General features: G+C 41.4%; 2 protein-coding genes across 2 annotated transcripts in view; both read right to left on the reverse strand.

Moving 5' to 3' along the window:
- Nucleotides 1–787: 787 nt before the first annotated feature.
- On the reverse strand, nucleotides 788–15,199 carry cnot4a (CCR4-NOT transcription complex, subunit 4a). Its single transcript, XM_037683631.1, has 13 exons — nucleotides 14,968–15,199; nucleotides 11,761–11,986; nucleotides 11,344–11,541; nucleotides 10,750–10,836; nucleotides 10,448–10,549; nucleotides 9,971–10,096; nucleotides 9,735–9,859; nucleotides 9,444–9,650; nucleotides 9,284–9,341; nucleotides 8,934–9,189; nucleotides 8,184–8,687; nucleotides 7,726–7,968; nucleotides 788–2,649 (listed from the first exon to the last, which is right to left on the reverse strand). The coding sequence occupies exons 2-13, from the start codon at nucleotides 11,932–11,934 to the stop codon at nucleotides 2,321–2,323; spliced, it is 2,409 nt and encodes an 802-aa protein (XP_037539559.1). The 5' UTR covers nucleotides 11,935–11,986; nucleotides 14,968–15,199; the 3' UTR covers nucleotides 788–2,320.
- Nucleotides 15,200–19,355: 4,156 nt separating this feature from the next.
- Nucleotides 19,356–21,587, reverse strand: part of zgc:136858 (uncharacterized protein LOC678543 homolog) — a 12,950-nt gene continuing 10,718 nt past the window's right edge. The window contains exons 14-18 of the mRNA XM_037683017.1: nucleotides 20,504–20,618; nucleotides 20,288–20,425; nucleotides 19,896–20,065; nucleotides 19,730–19,812; nucleotides 19,356–19,580 (exon numbers count right to left, since the gene is read on the reverse strand). Of these exons, the coding sequence (XP_037538945.1) occupies nucleotides 19,382–19,580; nucleotides 19,730–19,812; nucleotides 19,896–20,065; nucleotides 20,288–20,425; nucleotides 20,504–20,618 (705 nt within the window). The 3' untranslated portion in view covers nucleotides 19,356–19,381. The remainder of the gene's footprint in view (nucleotides 19,581–19,729; nucleotides 19,813–19,895; nucleotides 20,066–20,287; nucleotides 20,426–20,503; nucleotides 20,619–21,587) is intronic.

Raw genomic sequence — 21,587 nt, forward strand, 5'->3', positions numbered from 1 at the left:
TAGGACTGAGTTTGTCGCATGGCCTCAGACTGATGAAGTCTTTCGGATGAAACGTTTCAACCAAGGATCCGTCCACAGGACCTGACTAACTTAGTAGGATCTGGATGATTGAGCATGCATCAGGACATAATTGCTGTACTTTTCAAAACTAAGCAGGAACCCTGCCAACACCATCACAAACAGCAGGACACTAAGGACGAGTGGAGTTTCATCCCTTCAGAAAACACGCAGAACCTGCAGACCTCAGAGCAGATCTGCATTAAAGCTGCTCCTGCTGACCCAATAGCTTACTAACACACTTCACGTTGGTGCAAACTTTATCCAAGTTAATACCTGCTCTTTAAGTTTAAAAAACAATGTCTAAATTAAAAAAATGTTTATGCAACACTTGCAACCTGAACAAAAGCACTTTGGTGTAGCAGCTGCAGATAAAGGTGGTCTTGTAGTGAAACGGTTTCCACGTGTGTGAAACTGAAGGGAGTGATTCTGCTCCTCTCAGCACGTAAACAAGACAAATGTGTGCTGCAGGACGGTGCAGGGCTGCACACCGAAGGACAGAGCATGCTCTGCTCTCTGCAGCACCAACACACCCTGAAACGACCAGTACTGAGCTCATACAAAGAAGTGATTCCAGTGAAGTCTGAAACAACTCCACCGTGTGTCATTCAGCGTCACCTTGTGCCTCAGCTCTGACTGCAGAGCTTCCACAGGACTGAGAGAAAACACGCCTTCTAGTGGAGGAGACACAAACACCAGCCTGAGAAGAAAAGAAAAGGCACACTCTTGGTTTTCAGTTTTATTTAAGGTTTATTTTTTTCCAGACCTGCAGAGGACAGTTCGCTTTCTGGAAGCGCTTCAGGAGTCGTTTCATTTTTCCTCGCAACATCATGTTAAAAAACCCACTGTATGACGGTTGGTTTCTCCTGGATGACTTTGTTCATCTTTGTGAATACTGTTAAATAGGGGACAACGGGGGGAAAGGGTGGGGCGGGTAACAGAGAAAAAGAGTGAACACGATTCAGAATTAAGACTTCAAAAAAGGAAAGGTGGCGGTGGGCGGAGGTTGATCTCAGTTGGAAAGTCCGAGGGCTCGTTGATTGGTTACTACAGTACTCGGTATGATCTTGCAGCACCTTTGTGATTCCACTTCCATCCAGCTGCTGACGTCACATACGTTATTGCATATTTCTCAGCAGTCACTGACACTCCCTGTCCCAACACTCGAGCTCCTTCCTCTCACCTGTCTATTTTAAGGCCTCGTGTAAGCCCTCGTGGGTTGAACAAAGGGACCCGTTAACCTCTTTACCCTCATTAATATGTTGGACGTCTCGTCACCGCCCTGCCCTGTCGTGTGGTGGCTGTCCATGTTAGGGCTAGTGTTGTAGGTACCACACAGTGGCACGGTTAGAGTCTAACCCTAGTGCTCAGGATGTGTGCCATGATCTCCCACAGCCCCGGCTCCCTGTGGTAAGGCGCTGCTCTATCCTCTGATACAGAGGTTCAGCAAAATTCTCCCTCCAGCAGGATGGGACCCGTGGGAGCCCCTCACTGAAGAGAGTGAGCCAAGTGGCCTCTCAGGCAGGCCATTTGTGTCCGTACCCAACAGGGAGCCCATGCATAGCCTGTGCTCTCCCCGCCAGGGGCGTCTGCATTCACTCACTAATCAAATCTCACTCTTTTCTCTTCAACCCACTCTGAAATAAAAGCTACGGGCCAACCCGTCATGTCTCCGTCACCTTGCCTGGATCACAACATGGCTGTTAACCGTTTCAGTCTCCTCTGAAGAGTGGGGGCAATGAGGGTCTTTGGGGCAAAGCTTCAAAGAGCAGATTCACAGCTTGCTTTACTCCTCAAAAAACTAATCATGACTGGAACTTCAATAAAACAAATGATTTCATGCTTATTCATTAGTTATATTTTTATTTTTAAAATGACCTCACTTCTGCTCATTTGTTTCTTTGCCAGTTTTTGGAGTTAGCTTGAGTCACCACTGGGCACCTTTTAATGCTCTGATTCTTGTGCCCCCTGCTGACAGTGAGATCCACAATGAATCCCACGTTACGCCCAGAACGGGTCTACGGAGTGGCGGGAGACAAACGTACTGAGAACTTGTGCGCCACAAACAAAAACAATCAGGCCTTTAAGAGTAGACACAAAGGAAGGAGGAAGAGAAAAAAGAAAGCAAGTTTGTTACTTTGTTAATTTTTCATACTCTGCAGATTGGTGTGCATTGCGTCAGGGGAAGGAAGTGGGGGGTACAGGATGAGTGGGTTTGAAGTGGGAGGAGGTGGGGAATGGATGGGTGTCTGCTCCAGTCTGTTCAGTGGCGATCCACGGCGGCACTCTGTAGTAGCTCTGTGGCTGGCTGTCCTGGGGGTCTGAAGGCGGTCTGGAAGCCTGGGGGAGGAGAATGGAACTGACTGGCGGGGTTGGCTGTGGGAGGAGGCAGGTAGGGAGCCCAGCCGCTGGGGGCTCTGTGATGGAGGGGGAGGTGGCTGTCGAGGAGGCTGCTGTGGAGGGGCTGGGGCGTGGGCACAGCTGAGCTGGCAGGGCCGTCCATCTCTGTGAGCGCCTGCAGGGACTTGAGCCAGTGTGGAGGGTTGTCGTCCTGGAGACAGTCTAAACTGTTGCCTGCTGAGGCCGGGATGCCTGTGGGGGGGCACAGAGACGGATCACGAGACAAGAAGTGGTAAAGATGCCAGAGAGAGAACTTAGGCAGCTAAACTTCAAAGCCAAAAAAAGTTGTATTTGTAATGAAAGTAACTAGAAAGATAAACTAAAGGTTTCATCAAATAAAATCATTTTTCTGATATTTACCAGGAATTTCCTTTCAAAATCACGTGTTTTCATGAGTTATCACTATAGTTACAGTCACAACATTTTTATTTTCACAAATTAAGTTATCAACCCATGAAAACAGTGACGGAGGCTCAAACCTGCAGGTTGAACACAAACTTTAATAAAACACCAATTAAAAGCAGAAAAACACAAACAGCCTCACTGACCATTTTACTCAGTTTATCCCCTTGTAACTAAAATGTTAAACAATTACAGTCAAATTATGCAATTAGCCAACAATTTAAACCTCAACTTGTAGAGGTTGACCAATAAGAAGTTGTCTCTAGCCAGCGGTGACCTTCAGACATGAAGGCAGCCGATGTACAGGTGCTGGTCAAAAAACTTCAATGTCGTGAGAAAGTTGATTTATTTCAGTAAAAAAGTGAAACCTGTATATTATATTCATTCATTACACACAGGCTGATATATTTCAAATGTTTATTTTAATGTTAATTATTATAACTGACAACTAATGAAAACCCCAAATTTAGTATCTCAGAAAATTAGATAAAAAAAAAAACACTTTTTGAATGGAATTACTGAAATAAACTTTTCATTTCTAATTTTATGACCAGCACCTTCACAAGTTGATATCTAGTTCTCCTTTAATAAAACGTTTGCTCAGCTTAAACAGACGTATATTTAATAACCCTTTAAGAACTTCTAGACTGCAAAAAATATAGAGAAGGGCATTCTCACCTAAAAACCTAAAAGCATCTTCCTTTTTCTAGTTGGTATCTGATTCCATGTGAAGCTGGGCCATCTGCAGATTGTTTAAGTGGCCAACATCAGCAAATTAAAATCAGTTGGCCATTTATTCAGTCTTTATTCTAATAAACACACAGCATGACAGTGGTTTACCAACCTTTTCTCTTAGAAGACTCCTAAAAATAAGCTAAATTCAGTTAGTTCATTAGAAACTCTTTTCAAAACATTTTATTACCCAATAAAGCCAAAAGCCACCTGGCTCTGAACTTCTGAGCAGCGATGAGATGTCAGGGTGTTTGAGTTTATCATCAGTTGTTGTGTTGACCGTTACAAGTCTCCCTACAGGGGAACTGACTGGACGTGACCCTAAAACCCCAGGTTTGATCCGAGTTCTACATCTTGATGTTTGACAAAAAAAAAAAAAAAAACTTTTGGGTTTTGCTTTTCCAGGAATTTTTTTCTTTAGACACTGAATCAGTCTGAAGGCAGGTGAGCTCCTCAATATAGTCGAGATAAACTAAGTCTTCTTTGTTGAAACAACTCACGATTCATTTTAAAGGAACATGAGGTGTTGGTAAAACACAACACAACTTTTCAAAGCCACTGGATTATTTTATCTGCAGTGCACACTGATCCAGCTCCTCACTTGACAACGTTTCACTTGAGTTTGTGTGGGATGATGCAAAACACGGCACTGGCCTGTTGGTCTCGATGTGATGACTGATTATGCCCATGGTAAAAGAAGTTTTGATCACAACTCATATCAAAGTTGTTGCGCTACAGGAGCCACTCAATTATTTTTTTCACATTGTGTATCCAGCTAAATATTATAAACCCCTATGTTCTGTGGCAAACGTCAACAAGTAATCCAAACTTGTTTTAAAAATTAATTTATACGAAGTTTCAAGCTGGTGCTTTGGAAACAGCCCTTCACTTCCATATACGAGCTGTGACATCATAACAGGGTCCGGATCAGGTGAGACAGACAGCACACCTGTCGTATCTTTCTCCTTTCTGGCTTGAATACTTGTGGCAGGAACAAAAGGACGAATCAGTGTAGTGCTGGGCAATATATCGAATATACTTGACGCATCGCAAGTTTTTCAACTTACAATGGTTAAAATGGCTCCATCGCACCTATCGAGTATAATTAGACTTGAAAATCAGTGTGGCTCTTTTTCTCCCGTCTGCGCCAACTGCACACAACACCTTCTCCCTCATGGACTACAAACCCAGCCCCTCACCTGCGCACGCTCCCCCCGCTTCCTGTTTCTCCAGGTGGTCGGCAGTGTTGCCAGATTGGGCGGTTTACTGCACAACTGGGCGGTTTTCATTCTGATTTTGTGGGTAAAAATTGCTTTGGGCAGGTGTGGATAATTTGGGCAGAATTGGAGTCAGATCGACGGTTTTTGCTTTAACCTATTAAAAACACATTTCAACCCATCATTCATCATTATTGGTTCATAGCAAAGCACCCCTGACCTTTCTCCATCATTGACTGGCTTTTGTCATCTGCCAGGGCGTTGACAACAGAGAACTGGTGAGGCGGTGCCATACATTTTGTTACTTTAAGCAGCAGGTTTTTTGTTCCAGCCCATAATCTAATCACATTAAAAAGGTAAGTATTCAATATCAACAATACAAAGTTTAATTATTTCAGTTACGTAGAAATAAGCTTAGCATATTTGTATGCAAACACTGATCATAGTTTGTGTCTTCTAAATGTGAAAAGAGGAGCAGTCTACGTGGTTGTTATGAATCCATCTGCAAACATGTTAGTATGGGATGTGTCATGTGACACTCACTGGATCTGACGTTGCTGTGGTGGCTGGGTCAGAGTCATTTACAGAGAACAACTCTGGGGAGATTTTGTTGTGTTTTGCCACATATGTTAAATGACCTTGGCTTGTACTGATGTGCGTTCATGTTCAAACAGTAAATAGAATATATAGATTGGGCGGGTTTTTGTGTGATGTGGTGGTTTTTAACAGATTTTTGGGCTGGAAACCCTCGACTATCTGGCAACATTGGTGGGTGGGAGTTTAGCAGAAGTAAACACAGGAGAGGATATCAAAATGCAGCTTAGTCGCTGAGCAAAGAAGAAAACAATGGCTGTTATTGGGAGATGGTTTGGATTTAAATCATCAGATGAGCAGAAGAAAAATGTTTTCTGTAGACAATGCTGAAAACAAGTCCCGACATAAGGTCGGCACTACCAATCTTTTTCACCATTTAAAACAGCGCTATAAGTGGAGTATGAAGCACGTGTGAAGCTGTAGCTGCAGCTCCGACTGACTTCAGCCTCCTTCCCTGAGACACACCACGGGTCACAACTCCTTTAGTCGTGCTGTGCCTTATGAGAGGAACAGTCGGAGGCGGTGTGACATTAATAAAGCAGCAGCTTATCATATCGCTAAAGACACAGCCCCAGTGTCAACAGTGGAACAAGACGGCTAACTTTAGCCGTCTTGTTAGCCACTAACGACCGTGTCTTTAGTGATATGATAAGCTGCTGCTTTATTAATGTCGCACCGCCTCCGACTGCAAGACTTGAAAATCTGTTTAGCTCTTTTTCTGCCCGTCTGCACCACCAACGTCCCGCAGCCCGTCCTCCCTCCCTGAATACAAATACAGACCGTAACGTGCTGCTTCACACGCTAACTAAAGTCGTGAAGGCAGCGCCACTGAAGAGGATAATTATTTAATATATGCTAATAAATGTCTAAAATACAAACTTTAATATATGTAAATAGTTTATTTTTTAGACATTTATTTTGTACAGTTAGTATGCCTGTGTGACAATTGGGACAAAGCTTTGACTCAGAAATATACCGTAGTTTTGTTATTACTTTATGGAAAGAAAAACAATATTAAGATATAGAATTGTATATCGTGATTTATCTTAAAAATATTGAGATATTAATTTTGGTCCATATCGCCCAGCCCTAAATCAGTGTGTTGCACAGTTCTGTGGAAATACAGCCAAGGAGGGAGTTTGCTTCCATTACTCCCCAAAAATCCAAGAGAAATGGGTAAAGTTTGCCCGAGTGAAACGGCTGACTTCACTTCACTGCACCAAGACCTACCAAGGTACTGAACATTTTCAACTGGAGGATTACGAGTCAGCGATGATGCAGGCATTTGGATTTTATGGTACCAGACTGAGGAAAGATGCTGTGTCAAATATTCAGGCAGATCCACGGTGCACAGGACATGGGAAGCTGCCATGCTGTCAGTGATGTCAGCCTTCCTCAGTCATTGGTCATGTGCTCAAGTGTTACAATATCTGGTTTGTTATTTTAGTTTTACACTTACTTGGCCCAAATGTGAAACACATATAACCATCGTATTCTACTACTGTGATGACCTGTTAGGGCACTTGGTACTATAATGGAGGGTGTTGGACTTTAATGTTGCTGTGGGCACTTTACTTTTCTTTTGTTTCATAATGTCCCAAATGTTTGCCTTCTTTTTGTCCTTATTCTCCTTGTTCTTCTGTTGCACAAAAGACGATTGTTGATCGTGAAGCATAGTGCCATTGGGTTATCAAGGACCAATATTTGGTGTCACCCAGCAATGGAGGATTTTAAGGTCATGGCATGATGGTGCTCACTCTGTGGTTAGTCATACACGAGTCAAACGTGAGCCAAAGAAGGCTTACGTTACGAAAAGTCCAGTCGTGTGGCTGTTAAAAAATGGAAGATGAAAATGGCTGTTATGAAGCAGTCGCTTCATGTCACCAGTGACGTGGCTTCCAGGCAAATAATGGTCTGCTGACACGAATTCGTCAGCTCGGCTCGCCCACATCCTCGATCAGGTAGGGCCAAAGAACCGAGCTGGAAGAGGGCAGGATAACCCAATCAAAAGCTCTAAACCAGCGCCAGGTCATCTGAAGCAGGACTGAGTTGAACCCATGTGAAAAGAGCTATAGTGAACGTTTAACACGTTGTGTGATTTTAATGATCGTACGTGTGAAACGCATCACTGAGCAGTAACATCCATGAGGGTTAAAGAAAGAATCGGTTAGAAGATTTTTGCTCCAATGATTTTTTTTTGTAATTGAAATATTCAAATTATTTCAGCTCGTTTTTATTTTAAGATCTTTTTACAGACCAAGTCACTGAGTTAACAATGAAATAAAACTTATTTAGCACTATTTTTAGAAAGACGTGAAAATACCTGTAATAATAGCAGGATCCATCCAACTGGCTGTTCCATCCCAGCTGAGGCTGTGTGAGATGCCTGCTGTTCCTGCTGGCCCTGCCGGCCCACCAATGTGGTTAACACTGCTAGAGGATGAGGAAGATGATGATGAGGAGGAGTTTGGGAGGCCACCGAAGTTGATATTTATGTTGGGCAAAAGAGCTCTCAGTCCGTCCTGCCACTCTTTCACATTTAAGCCGTCTATAGAGCCACTGTTTTCTGCAGAAGACAGAAAAAGCACGAATGTGTCAGTCCCCTCGGTTTAGACTGGAGACAAGTGATCAACAGTAGAACTGCATCGAATACAGATTTTATTTTCTCTCTATAAAAAAAAAACCTAATCAAATCTAGATAAAACATAATCATTATCTGCTTCAGCATGCTCTGCTTCTATTGGATGCAAAAGCTGACAAGGTGCCCCGGGTATCTGGTACCTGAGATGGGGATCCCTCCCAGCCCTGTGTTGTGCTGAGGGGGCAGATTCAGGTCCAGGATGTTACTGTGTGAGGCAGCACTGGCTGAGTGGTTCAAGTGTGTGAGGTTGTTTCGTGTGGGGATGCTCATCCAGGGGTGTCTGGTTGTCGGAGGCTGCTGCTGACTGGCCTGGCTGCTGTGACCGCCGGGGAAACTGAAGGAACTGTAGATGGCTCTGTGGTGGTGGAGCTGGTGGACGCGCGGTAGGCCACTGGGGAAGTGGTGGGAGCTGCTGGGGTTGGATGGTGGCAGGCTCAGACCGTGGTTGATGCCCCCGTGGCTGAGCAGCCCTGGAGAGGAGGGGCTCTGGTCCTGCACAGACAGCTCCTTCTCTATCAAGTCAGCTAAAGCCTTGCGGGTGACATCGAAAGGATCGAAACCCAGATCATCATCCTGTTGTTTGCTAGATGAGCCAAAGCCAAAGGCTGCCTGCCAGTCTGTTGAGGAAGAAACTGGCATTGTGTCTGTCAGCAGAGAAGACACCAGTTAGGAGTGCAAAGTTTAAACCACATTGTTGACACAATACGGGCTGCATTTATGAAAAGTTTGAAAGATTAATCAAAACCTTGTGAAAGTACAGAACACATTTATCAGTAACACAGATTTACTTTAAAATATTCTCCACCTAATGTATACTGATATACATTTTAGGCAGTTAGCTGTGGGACAAACACTGAACAAATCAGACAGTAGAAAAATAAGATGAATACCTGACGTAAAGAGGCTCTGTGGTTCAGGAGTCATGGGCCAGTCAGAACTGGTGCGGGGGGAACTGGGGAAGGGGGGTAGGCCAGCAGGGAGAGGGTTAGGATGTCTGAAGTTACTGTTGTCTGAAAAGAGCGACTGGGACTCTGCTGCGGCCCCCTCGAAGGGTGAACGGGCCGAGATGTCCGACATGCTGATAGGCACCACTAGGATTGGCTTGGTTAGACCAGGGGGAGGGGAAGGGGAGTCACTGGTGGGCAACTTCAAAATGAGACAGAAAAAAAAAAGCATGTCAGATTGTTGTAGATGTGACTTAAATCCTCTTTTTTTATTAAAATAAATCAGGTCGTTTCACCTGTTGTAACGTCTCTCCGTTCACCAAACCAAGTGACTCTGAAGTTTTATCATTTGGACTGCAAACACAACACACACAAGGTTAGGAGAAACAGTGACAGCAGTACGTTTGAAGTTCTAAAGAATCTGAAAGCACATTATCTAAAGAGTGTTTGTGTTACCTATTACTGTCACAGTTGGAGGAAAAGGGGGACAAGGCAGGACGCTGGCCTGGACCCAGCTCTGATTCTAGTCCGTCTGAATTACTAGCTTCCTGGTCTAGATAGTCTAGCAACGGAGGGGACTTCCGGTCTTCTGAAAGTCCGTTGGCCAGTTTGCTATGCCCGGACAATGTTGGCCACCCATCTTTACCATTGCTATTGTTGGTTCTGTTACAAAAGCGGGAGAAGAATCAAATCATGGAGCTCTACAGACACCGAGCTGTACGATGGAAAACAAATATATCAAATGACCTCTGTGTGGAGTTGGCTTTACTCTTCGACTTCTCTGTTCCACAAGCTGGAGGTTGTAGAAAGCTAGGATTTATTTTATAGAGGTCTTGGAGGAGTTTCTGCTCATACTCTTGATGTTTCCCAGCCTTAAATAATTAAATGAATAGACAAAAAAATTAAAATTAATTTAGCCCTGTTCCAAGTTAAAAAACAAAACAAAACTTGACACATCAGGGAAGAAAAATGTAAACGCTTACCTGCATCTCCTCTTTTGTAAAGCTAGCTGCTTCGTCCCCCAACTCATGTAGATACATACAATCAGGTTTGGGACATTGCATACTTTTGAGAAAATAACTGCAGTACTTTGTTGTGCCTAAAGATGCCTGTACGCCAACGAAAGAAATAGAAGTTCTAAGAAAAATACATCTTTTATACAAGTCTTCAGCTAAAAATTCACCTTTGAAGTTACTGGCAATTAAGTGTTTTTACTCAGCAACGTTCAATTCAATTTAGTTTATTTATTTAGCACCAAATCACAACAAAGTTGTCTCAGGGCACTTTACAGGAACATTCACATACATAAAAAAAGCCAATTAGTAAAATTCTCTATCTATATAAAAACAGAGGGCACATGTATTGGCTTTTGTTCACAGAACTTTTAATCACTGTCAATGGACAAGAGTAAATCATTAAAACCAGAGTAAACATGAACCAAATTGCGGCTAGATTCTTACCTTGAGTGTTCTGCCATCAACAACCACATTGTTAACACACTGTATTGCTCTTAGAGCATCTTCAGAACGAAGGTAGGTGACATAAGCGCTGGCACTGGGCCCCTGAATGACAAACAATAAAATTAAAAGTAAACACACAAGTCAAACAGAACTTCTGCATCTCTGTGTTTGAAACGGAGCATCGTGTGCTACAATTATCTTCAATATCAAGTGACTGTGAATGAATGTGTAAAATGACATTACATAATATTATAGTGCAAACTTCAAAAGCTTTAATATAAAATAAGTACTCAACCTCTCACCTGTGAACCAGCGTAAGATGTGCTATTGTTGATGACCACTTTATGGATTTTCCCAAATCTACCAAAATATTCTGGTCGTTTCAGGACCTTTAAAAAGAAAACAAATAATTGAGGCTTGGAGTCAATTGTTTTTATACATAAAAGGGACTGTACTTATATAATGTCTTTCTATCTGATCAAGACACTCGAAGCTCTTTACAACAATCTGTGTCCTTATTTACCCATTCATACACTCTACTAGATCTATACAAAGACCAATCCGAGCTTTATCACATTCATACACCAAGGGGACACACATTGGAGGCAATGAGGGGTTCAGTGTCTTGCCCAGGAACACTTCAACATGTGGCTGATGGCGGAATCGAACCCCCAACTCTTGCATTGGAAGACGACTGCTCTAACCACTCATCCACAGCTGCCTTGTATATTGTATAAGAGTACAATATTTGACACATATTCTCTCTACAAGCACATTTTATATTGGCTGTACCTGTGTGTACCAACCAAAATGTGGTAGTTAGTACATTTTCATTACTAAATTATGGCACCAAAATGTCACAGGTTATGATGCTCAAGTATTGCAGAAGTACTCACTTCCGGGTCAGCGAGTCGCTGTGAGAGCCCCACCACAAACACCAGGTTCCTCTGGACCACTCTGACGCTCGCCAGGTGCTTACGATTTTCTGTCACCTTCTGCTTTTTCTCGTTCTGTTTCTGCTTCTTTTCATTCTTTATCCTTTGGATCTCCTCCTGTGAAAGAGGCTTGTACACGGCAGGGTCCTCTGGGTATGGCTGCACAAATGCACACAGTTCAGTTTTAAACTTACCGAGTGGGAAAATGACTAAAACAAGCCATAGTTTAGTTTTTTAAGACATGCACACTAGGTTAGAAAAAAAAAAAAAACCTGTTCTCTAAGTGCAGGTATCACTGTTAAAAGTCATCACCTGCTTTGTAAGCTGCTGTTAAAATATCTTCAAGTTGCAATTAATTTTAGAACATGGTTTTCTCACCTTTCTGCAGGCGGGGCAGAGGCCATTCTCGTCTGTGCGGATGCGGTGCCAACAGAAGCGGCAGATCTGGTAGCCGCAGGTGCACGGGAAGAAATTGACATCATCAATCTCCAGCGGCTCCATGCACAGAGGACACTCCATGGGGTCGTCCTTCAGTTCAGGGCTGTGGGACATCCTATTGCACAGTGAGGTTGAGTAGTACTAAGGCTGGTCACAGAGCACAGGGCTGCAAGGAGACAATACACAGAGAGAGAGGGATAAGAGCTCACTGCTGAAAACTACAACTGAGCAGACCGTTTTATCATGTCTTCACAAATACTTTAAAGAAATCAATGCTTCAAAATTAACTTTCTTAAAGACTGTGTTAGATGAACCCACTTCTTATCAAAATCTATCTTTTACCAGTTCATCAGGCGCTCTAATAACTCAACTCACTTTTAACACTAGGGATGTTTTTTATGGTTCAACATTTTCTACAGCAGAAAAATCACTAATAATTGTCAACTCCAAGATACAATAACTTGTTCAGACCAGATGCATCATAAACATGTATATCCTGAAAAAAATGCTTGTTTTTAATCTCTTATACTCAAGGAGATGAGCATGGCGTGAGTCAACATTTGAGCACAGCTGTTGTTTTAAACTGATCCATCAATATATGATGAACAGAAGGGCAGCGCTGATTTATATTAAAACCAGATTTTTATTCACTGAGGAAATACCTTTTATAAAATATTTACAAGTTCAAATAAAGACTGTGACCACTGAGCTGCATTTTTCAGGGGAAATAGCTTTAAAAATAACAACTAGGCACAATAATGTGACTTGTTGCAAATAGGCTTCATCAGATTGGATGAGATATCCAGGAGAAGGAAAATACACGTACAGATGTGACAAACAACTAAGAGCAAAAGCTCTGCCTTCAGCATACTCTGGGGTAGGAATGATGCAGGTTAACATCAAGTCATGTCCTCTCAGTAAGCAGCAGACTGTCACTTCTGTCAACCTGTAGTTTGTTTAAAAATCTATTTAAAAAGGTAATTCAGCTTCCTGTGACCCTACGACCACAAAATAAATAAAAAAAGATGCAATCAGCAGGTGAGCTTACTTTGACCAAGATAACGATCTACTTGTTTTGTGCAGTTTGTAAAGAAAGTGCACAAAAGCTAAGACAAGTATTTCATGCACCACTCTGTTTATGTCAGAAATCAGGGTGTGGCAACTGGATCCCAGAGTTGGAACACAAAATACATGAGATGTTATATCAGTCGCTCAGGTCTGCAATAAACAACAACAACAACAACAACAACAACAACAACAACAACAACAACAACAACAACAACAACAACAACAAAACCATGCAAAAGAAGAGCTACAGTTTAAAGGAAACAGTTAAAATTATACAATGTTGACTTCAATTCCCTTTCTGCAGCATCATAAATAAAACAGAAAAATTACTATATCAAGAAATGTTACTGGACAGTGCTTTCTCTTGACCTAATGGTATTTTCTTTACAATTAGAGCACAAGTTTGTGACATTTTTTAGTTGAAATACACAAGTTTTTCCTGAATTGTCTGTTCATTGTCATGTTTATGAATACTCCAGTCAATTTGGAACGTCTAAAAAAAGAAAAGTTTGAAAAGTCAGAATGTGACAACGCTCGGAAATGTAGTCATTACGTTAGGAGCAACAATTGTTGAACTCCTGTGAACAACAGTAGTGTTGTCTGGCTGAAATACAAATATTAGAAACCACACGTTTGATCTTGAAAATGTACGCATTAGTTGGGTAATATTTTACAAGTCAGCCATTTAAAGCTTTTTTTTTTGCAAACACAAGTTCCAAAACTTTACTGTGTCTGACCAGCCCAGCTATAAGATGTTACTATACATTGTTAAATAAGTGACTGTAGTTCCTGATCATCTTCCCAGTACTAACATTTCTGACCACAGCCTCGACACTACAAGGGTCAAACACCTCTTCAAACCTGTAAGATTATTCTGTGATGTTCAGTTTAAAACAACTTGAATCCAAAATGTGCCCAGTGATTTTATCTGATCTTTGGGTTTAAGTTTATGATCTTAAAATTCTGACATATGCCTTTTTAAAGTGCTCGGCTGAATGTAAGAAGTGTATTCTTAAAAACGACCAGTGCTATAAAATAAGCAGAGAAAATGGATGCAAATACAGAGGATAGAAAATGATGAATATAATATTTCTGCTTGTTTTATTTGACAGCAGGCGAGTAAAATAATTCCAAATGATACATCTGAACTGGTCATTTCAGAGAGTGAACATCTGTGCTGCCAGCAATAATGAGATTTGTTCAAACACTTGGGTTTTATGCGTGTTTAAGAACTGTCAAATGAGCACAAATCTTGAAAAAGCCAGAAGCAACAAAAGCTTCAACGTTTAGTGTTAATGCGGATGTTTGACAACACTGCACACGTCATGCTCGACGTTCAAGAGAAACGCAACAAACTGTCTCATTTTAAATGTTAAAACCCGTTGGTAGCGGTTTAGTATCTGCCATGTTTTTACATGACAACACCGAAACCAGTGAACTCACGTCGTGACAAACACACAGACACGATGATGGAGTTTACTTGTTTAAAAGAAAGAAAAGCAGCCAAGATTTTAAAAGCTTGCCTAGACACCAGTGGTAAAGAAGACAGGCAGAAAGCTGGTCTGGAAACTTTAGCCTCTCGGTGTGTCGGAGGCTGCTTCAGTCTTTTGGACCTTTCCTTATTATGACAGATGTTATTTGAATAAGCCGGTCTGACAATTAGCACCAGCTAAACTGCCATTGTCACCACAAAAACAAAACATACAGAAATTATTACCAACTCAAAACTGACGCTCACAATTACTAAATGACTGACATGACGTTACGGTGCACATAAAGTGACAGCTTGAGGAATGCTAACGCGCTTAGCTTCAATGCTAACGTTCTCATTAAAATGTACGGGGTTTTGGAGCCGAGCTTACGACGCGGCCTAGAAAAGCTAACCCAAAACTGGACACAAGTTGCTGGCCTTATAACCAGCTGACAACGCACCAGGTCGTACAGATTACCTGGACAATGATATAGCAGGCTCGGAAAATCTCTTTGGTCAGTCAGTAAGCTTATAACAGGCACACCTGTCTTTTATTCGCTGATGTAAGACGGAACCGGACTTGATCAGCTAGCGTTAGCGTTACTTACCCTGTCCGTATTTAGCTTAGGATTCCACTCCAAAGGAGTCACACCAGATTGGGCGGGGGCTGGAAGCCAATGTACCTGAAATGGCTAAATTTCTATAAATGGTCACTTAGAATAACAGTAATCGCGTTGTTCTGTTATAATCAAAAGGCTACAAAGGTGTTTTGCCCCTTTCTTTTCTTGGTATTGTTAGGAGAATTTACGCTCAAACCACCATCTTAGCTAGCATTATAGTAGGGAGGAGGGAGTGGAGCAAATATTCAATACCACTGAGTCTGCGCAGATGGTGAGAGGCTTTATGGGAAATGAAGTTTTTACTTCATTTCCTCATTACTTCCTACTAAATTTCTGGAAAATAAATAAATACGGTACTGTAAATAAGTAAAACATCTTAGGCGGCAAAATTACGATTTTACTATGTTTTTAATTGAAAGGTTTAGTTTTGTACATTTTAATAAAATAACTAACAGTTTTAGTTTAATAAAACAACAAATGGTGTAAAATCCTCTGACCACTTCCCAACCCTGGTCCTTGAGGACCACCACCCTGCATGTTTTAGATGTTTCCCTGCTCCAACACACCTGATTCAGTGATAAATTACTTACTCAAGCTCTGTAGAAGACTGTTAATCAGCCATTCACTCAAATCAGGTGTGTGTCAGGATAGTGTTCTCCCAGGACCAGTGCTGGGAACCACTGGACTAAAGTATTACTGTACAAAAGCTTATAAATAATACATTATTTATAATAATGACAAATTATTATTTATAATCATTTATAAATGCCGCCGCTAAATTGGCCTGCTAAAAAGTAATGTTGTGTCATTAGATGTCTCCGTTTCATATCTGTCGTGATTTAGGGCACACATTTTTAGCATATTTTTTACCTTTGAGGTTGTTTTAAATTTTTAAACATGTTTCATGCTGCAGGTAAATGGTTTCAGTTCATAACTAAGAAACCAAAACTAGTGTGAGAATTATCCTGATGCATGCTCAATAATCCAGGTAGAAAAATCTAAAAAAGTTAAATCTGGTCCTCTGGACATTCAAAAAAAACAAAACAAAGCAAATCAACAAAAAAATGTAGAAACGTTTCGTCTCTCATCCGAGAGACTTTCTCAGTCTGAGGTGCTGTTTTCAGCTCAGTCTCTTAAATAGCACCTTCTCAGAGTGGATCAACCAGTTTGCTGCTGACAACCAAAACCAGCTGATCACATGCTCAAGAAGGACCATCAGCCTGACAATGGATCATTAGCACACTGATGGCTGTTTACTACTCACAGAGGGCTGAGTGATACTAGCAATCACAGCATTGTAAGAGGGGGACAGTTGAACCCGGAGGCCTCCACCCCTGTTTAATGATGGACGATTTCTTTTCACAAAGATGGCCTCCTTTACTTCTCTCTCAAACCATCGTTCCTCTCTGTCCAGGATGTGAACATCTTCATCCCTGAAAGAGTGACCGCTGGCCTGGAGATGAGTGTAGACCGCAGAGTCCTGGCCTGATGATGTTGATCTTCTGTGCTGGGCCATCCTTTTGGCCAGTGGCTGTTTAGTTTCCCCGATGTAAGACTGATCACCCTCCTGACACTGAACAACATACACAACATTGCTCTGTTTGTGCCGGGGGACTGGATCTTTGGGATGAACCAGTCTTTGCCGTAATGTATTTTGGGGTTTAAAAGCCACTGGGATGTTATGTTTAGAAAATAAACGTCTCAGTTTCTCTGATACTCCCTCAACATATGGAATGACCACTGGTCTGGGTCTGGGTTCCTCCTTTTCACCTGATGGCTGACTGGAGTCCTGTTTAGGTTTCTTCTCTGCTTTCAGGAAGGCCCAGTTAGGATATCCACATTGCTCTAGAGCAGGGGTGGGCAATTATTTTTTCCATGGGGCCACATGAGAAACAACAAATATTGTGGAGGGCTGGCACAAATGACTTTTTCATTCAACCTTTATTTAGACAGGTAAATCCCATTGAGCCTCGAGGACTCATTTACAAGATAGACCTGATTTCAACTTAACTCAATACTGCATAATATAAATAGTATTTCATTATTAAAAGCAGTACATAGCACTGTTTTAACAAGCTGGTAAGAGTATTTGTTATGATTAAGCAACGAAAAAACGAGGTTTCCTTACAAAAAATGTTGTTTATTCAATTAAATTTCACAGTACAATGGTAAACTGTTAACATTTTTACCATTTGTGATGTTATATTAATGATCATTTTCAGTCACATTCACCCCAAAACTCATTTTGAGTTTTATATACTGCTGGAAAAAGTTCTTAGCTTTGTAAATATATCACAATATTGTCTTTGTACTCCAAATATTATGAAACATCATATAATAGTGATCGTCACTGAACTGTGATTTCGAGTCCCGGTTCTTTACGTGCCTACATTTGTAGTCTAAACATCTCATTTGGTGTTTTTCAGTTCTTTTTTCTTGTTTAGTGAGAGAAGTTTAGTCTCTGTTGGGCTTTAACGGAAATGTAAAAGTCAGGTTGAAGGTCTGAGGTGGAGATGTGAAGCAAAGCTGACATCATCAGTGAGAGAGGATCTATATCTGGATTTGGTTAACTTCATTTGTTTACATATGTATTTTGTAATTCCCCTTACGGGGGCCGGTCAGAGTCAACCAAAGGGCCGCATGTGGCCCTGGGGCCGTACAACGCCCAGGTCTGCTCTAGAGCCTGTCTTGTGTAGGATTTCTCCTTCTGCCTGGCTCCTGAGTTAGTGGGGATGCTGTCTGCTCTGTGGTACAGAGTCCTGATGACTCCTAACTTGTGCTCCAAAGGGTGATGGGAGTCAAACTGCAAATACTGGGCTGTGTGGGTGGGTTTGTGGTACACTTCAGTTTGCAAATGTCCTCTATCAGAGACTGAGACCTCACAGTCCAAGAAAGCCAACCTGTCATTTTTTACATCTTCTCGTGTGAACTTGATATATTTATCCACAGAGTTGATGTGCTGCTGTTCAGTGTCAGGAGGGTGATCAGTCTTACATCGGGGAAACTAAACTGCCACTGGCCAAAAGGATGGCCCAGCACAGAAGATCAACATCATCAGGCCAGGACTCTGCGGTCTACACTCATCTCCAGGCCAGCGGTCACTCTTTCAGGGATGAAGATGTTCACATCCTGGACAGAGAGGAACGATGGTTTGAGAGAAGAGTAAAGGAGGCCATCTGTGAACAGTAAACAGCCATCAGGTGCTAATGATCCATTGTTATGCTGATGGTCCTTCTTGAGCATGTGATCAGCTGGTTTTGGTTGTCAGCAGCAAAACTGGTTGATCCACCCTGAGATGGTGCTATTTAAGAGACTGAGCTGAAAACAGCACCTCAGACTGAGGAAGTCTCTCGGATGAGAGACGAAACGTTTCTACATTTTTTTGTTGATTTGCTTTGTTTTGTTTTTTTTGAATGTCCAGAGGACCAGATTTAACTTTTTTAGATAGTGTGAGAATTCAAGAAAACCAAGAATGTAAATTTCAAATGACTTTTAATGCTATAAAACAGCAATGACAAAATCAATGGATAATCTGTTTTTTATTCATTAATGAGTTAAGTAGCTTGTTTTCAAAACAAAAAAAGGTTTTGTGCTATTCTTGCATCCAGAGGACAGTTTGAATATGGAAGTATTAAATTTAATCTGAAAAGAAAACCACTTTCTAATACTTACATTTGTTCCATCAGTCATTGCCTTTTATCTGAGAAACTACTGGCTGCTATTAGTAGTTAGTAGTTGGTAAGTTAGCTCAATGAAAGTAGTCTACCAACTTAACTGCAGCAACAAAGACGAGACATTTGCATTTTGACTCATCCACCCAACATGAAAGGAAGGAATGGATATTGCCAGCCACCTTTTCAGAATTTTAGACTAAGATCATGTTATGGTGCAAAATGACAGAATCTGTTCTGATCAAACCATTAAAATAACGTTATATACAATCTCATGTGATATCACTGAATGTGATGATCAGAGTGTGTGTTGTGAATGACTCTCAGCTACAAACACATCAAATTTTATCTCGGTGTATGTACAAGTAACTGAATTGTTGCCATTTTTGTTTTTCAAGGTCAGATGGCTGTGGCAACTGGCAACTATTTGAAATCAGGCAGACTGAAAGTGAATCAGGTGTAGGTGTGCGTCCAATAATTATTTAATGCAAGTTTTGTTAAAATTTCTTCAATGGCTCATGGGGTATTTTGCTAACAGAACGATAGACATGCACAGATATGCACATGTACAAATACACACACAAAAAGGTGATTTGTGCATGTGTGTGGGTGATAATAATGAAACGTGTCATGCACAATTAGAGTTTATTCATTCATTTATACAGTCCTAAAATTACACAATGATGACATGTTTTTAGACTAAATAACAATGACCAATAAATCTCTAACATTTAGATCGTAATGTCCAAAAAGCTTGGTTTGGGCCACTTGTGCGTTTGGATTTCATCAGGGTCCACAGACTCTAAAGTGAGCGTGGGAGAGATGGGGTGTGGTGACAAAAGGGATATCTTTGCAGCCAGGAGGCCCATCCGAACACAGCTGTCTGTGTCTCTCCCTCGGAGAATCCCAGACATTAAAGCACCTGCAAGACTGCCAGCACAGAGATACGCGTTTTTAGGTTGAATTCTTAAATCTTGCAAAGAAAACTAATGGCAAGGCAGTAACTGGAAAGAGGCAGAGTAACAGAAAAAAATGAATTTGTGAAAACAAAATTACAAGAAAAGTTAAAATGTCAGCACCTATCTCCTGCTCCTGACACATTTCTGATCTCCTCTGGTGTCACAGGCAGTGCTGGGTAGTGAAGAGCACAAAGCTGCCTTTTCTACAAACACAGGTACAGATAAAACAACACATTGTTAATGCAAGTAATGCTATCAATATTAATTTGTGTGAATACATGCTCACCTTTCTGAGCTTTCTTGGCTGCAAGTTAACAGAACCTGCTTCGCTGTGCTCTCCACAGAGCAGAACACCGCTGGGCCCGAGAGTCACCACCAGACAGTGAAGGTGCTCCAGAAGAGGGCGTGAGAGAGCCACAGCAACACTCAGGCTCTCCTCCAGGGTGTCCGGCAACACTGCCACAAGATTGACCTCAGTCAATTCAAATCAGTTTATTTGTATAGTGTCAAATCACAACAGAAGTCGTCTCAGGGCGCTGTGCAGAAACATTCTCATCGAATATGGCGTGCTTTTCAAGAACTCAGGTGGGGAAACTGTGGTTAGTCTATTGTGGCAAGTAGAAAAGAGGCAAACCAGCAGATGAGACATTAAATACACATTCAAGAAGAACATGTCACCTTCAGGGGTTTTGATTCCCAGGGATTTATTCATGACGCACAGCTCTGCCAGGTTTGGGGATGAATAGGACAAAGATTTCCAGGCATCTGACAAGAAAGGTTTACACGCCTTGTCTGCATTCGTTGGTTCATACCAAACTGTGACACACATGGGTGGCATGATTAAAGTCATTAATTGCTTCTGTTATCATCTGGTCTCTGTCTCTCTAGGCTTACCGTTGATGTTGTGCTTTCCTGCAAGAGAGCAAACATAGTTGATGGTGGAGACAGGGATGTTTCCATCAAGACACACAAGGGTGGCTGATGAAATCTGTTCTTCAAATTGGGAAACCTACTCAAACATTTTTAAAGACACACAACAGAAGTAGTTATGGACTTTCATACCATGCCACCTTTTAAACACGGGATCTTCGAGCTCTTAAAATTAAAATAATAAATTCAGGAAGATGTCTAAAAAGAGATTTTAAAACAAAACTGGATACAGAGCTGGTCTGAAATTATTTTTCTATTTAATTCTTCAGAAAACAGCATAAAAATGCCCGTTTCATTTTCACTAAACTCAAACTACTCTCATAATGACATAATAATAATGTTGATAACAATAATATAATTATTTTTAATTAATAATAATTATCATCAATGATTATCTGTAGTGAGAGTAGGAACCAGGTGGAAGCGAGCCTGGAGAGGTAAAAGTAAGTTCTAGAGCAAAAACACACAAGTAATGAAAGAAAAGTGTGGTTCTAATATACCAGGGGTCTGCAACTTGCGGCTCTGGAGCCACATGCGGCTCTTTGGTTCCTCTGTAGCGGCTCTTTGAAGCTTTGACCAAAACTGACATAAAACTGAATTTTATTGTTTGTACAAAAAACAAAAAAGGATTAATTCCAACAGTTTTCTTGTAATTTATTTTACAAATATGTGAACACCGATGCGAGTACAAGAAGAAACATATCCTGATGCATGCTCAATAATCCAGGTAGAAAAATATAAAAAAGTTAAATCTGGTCCTCTGGACATTCAATAAAAACAAAACAAAGCAAATCAACAAAAAAAATGTAGAAACGTTTCGTCTCTCATCCAAGAGACTTCCTCAGTCTGAGGAGCTGTATTCAGCTCAGTCTCTTAAATAGCACCGTCTCAGAGTGGATCAACCAGTTTTGCTGCTGACAACCAAAACCAGCTGATCACATGCTCAAGAAGGACCATCAGCCTAACAATGGATCATTAGCACACTGATGGCTGTTTACTATTCACAGAGGGCTGAGTGATACTAGCAATCACAGCATTGTAAGAGGGG

This window comes from Nematolebias whitei, chromosome 10 (genome assembly GCF_014905685.2).
Source record: "Nematolebias whitei isolate Nwh7 chromosome 10, NemWhi1, whole genome shotgun sequence".
Classification (NCBI taxonomy): Eukaryota; Metazoa; Chordata; class Actinopteri; order Cyprinodontiformes; family Rivulidae; genus Nematolebias; species Nematolebias whitei.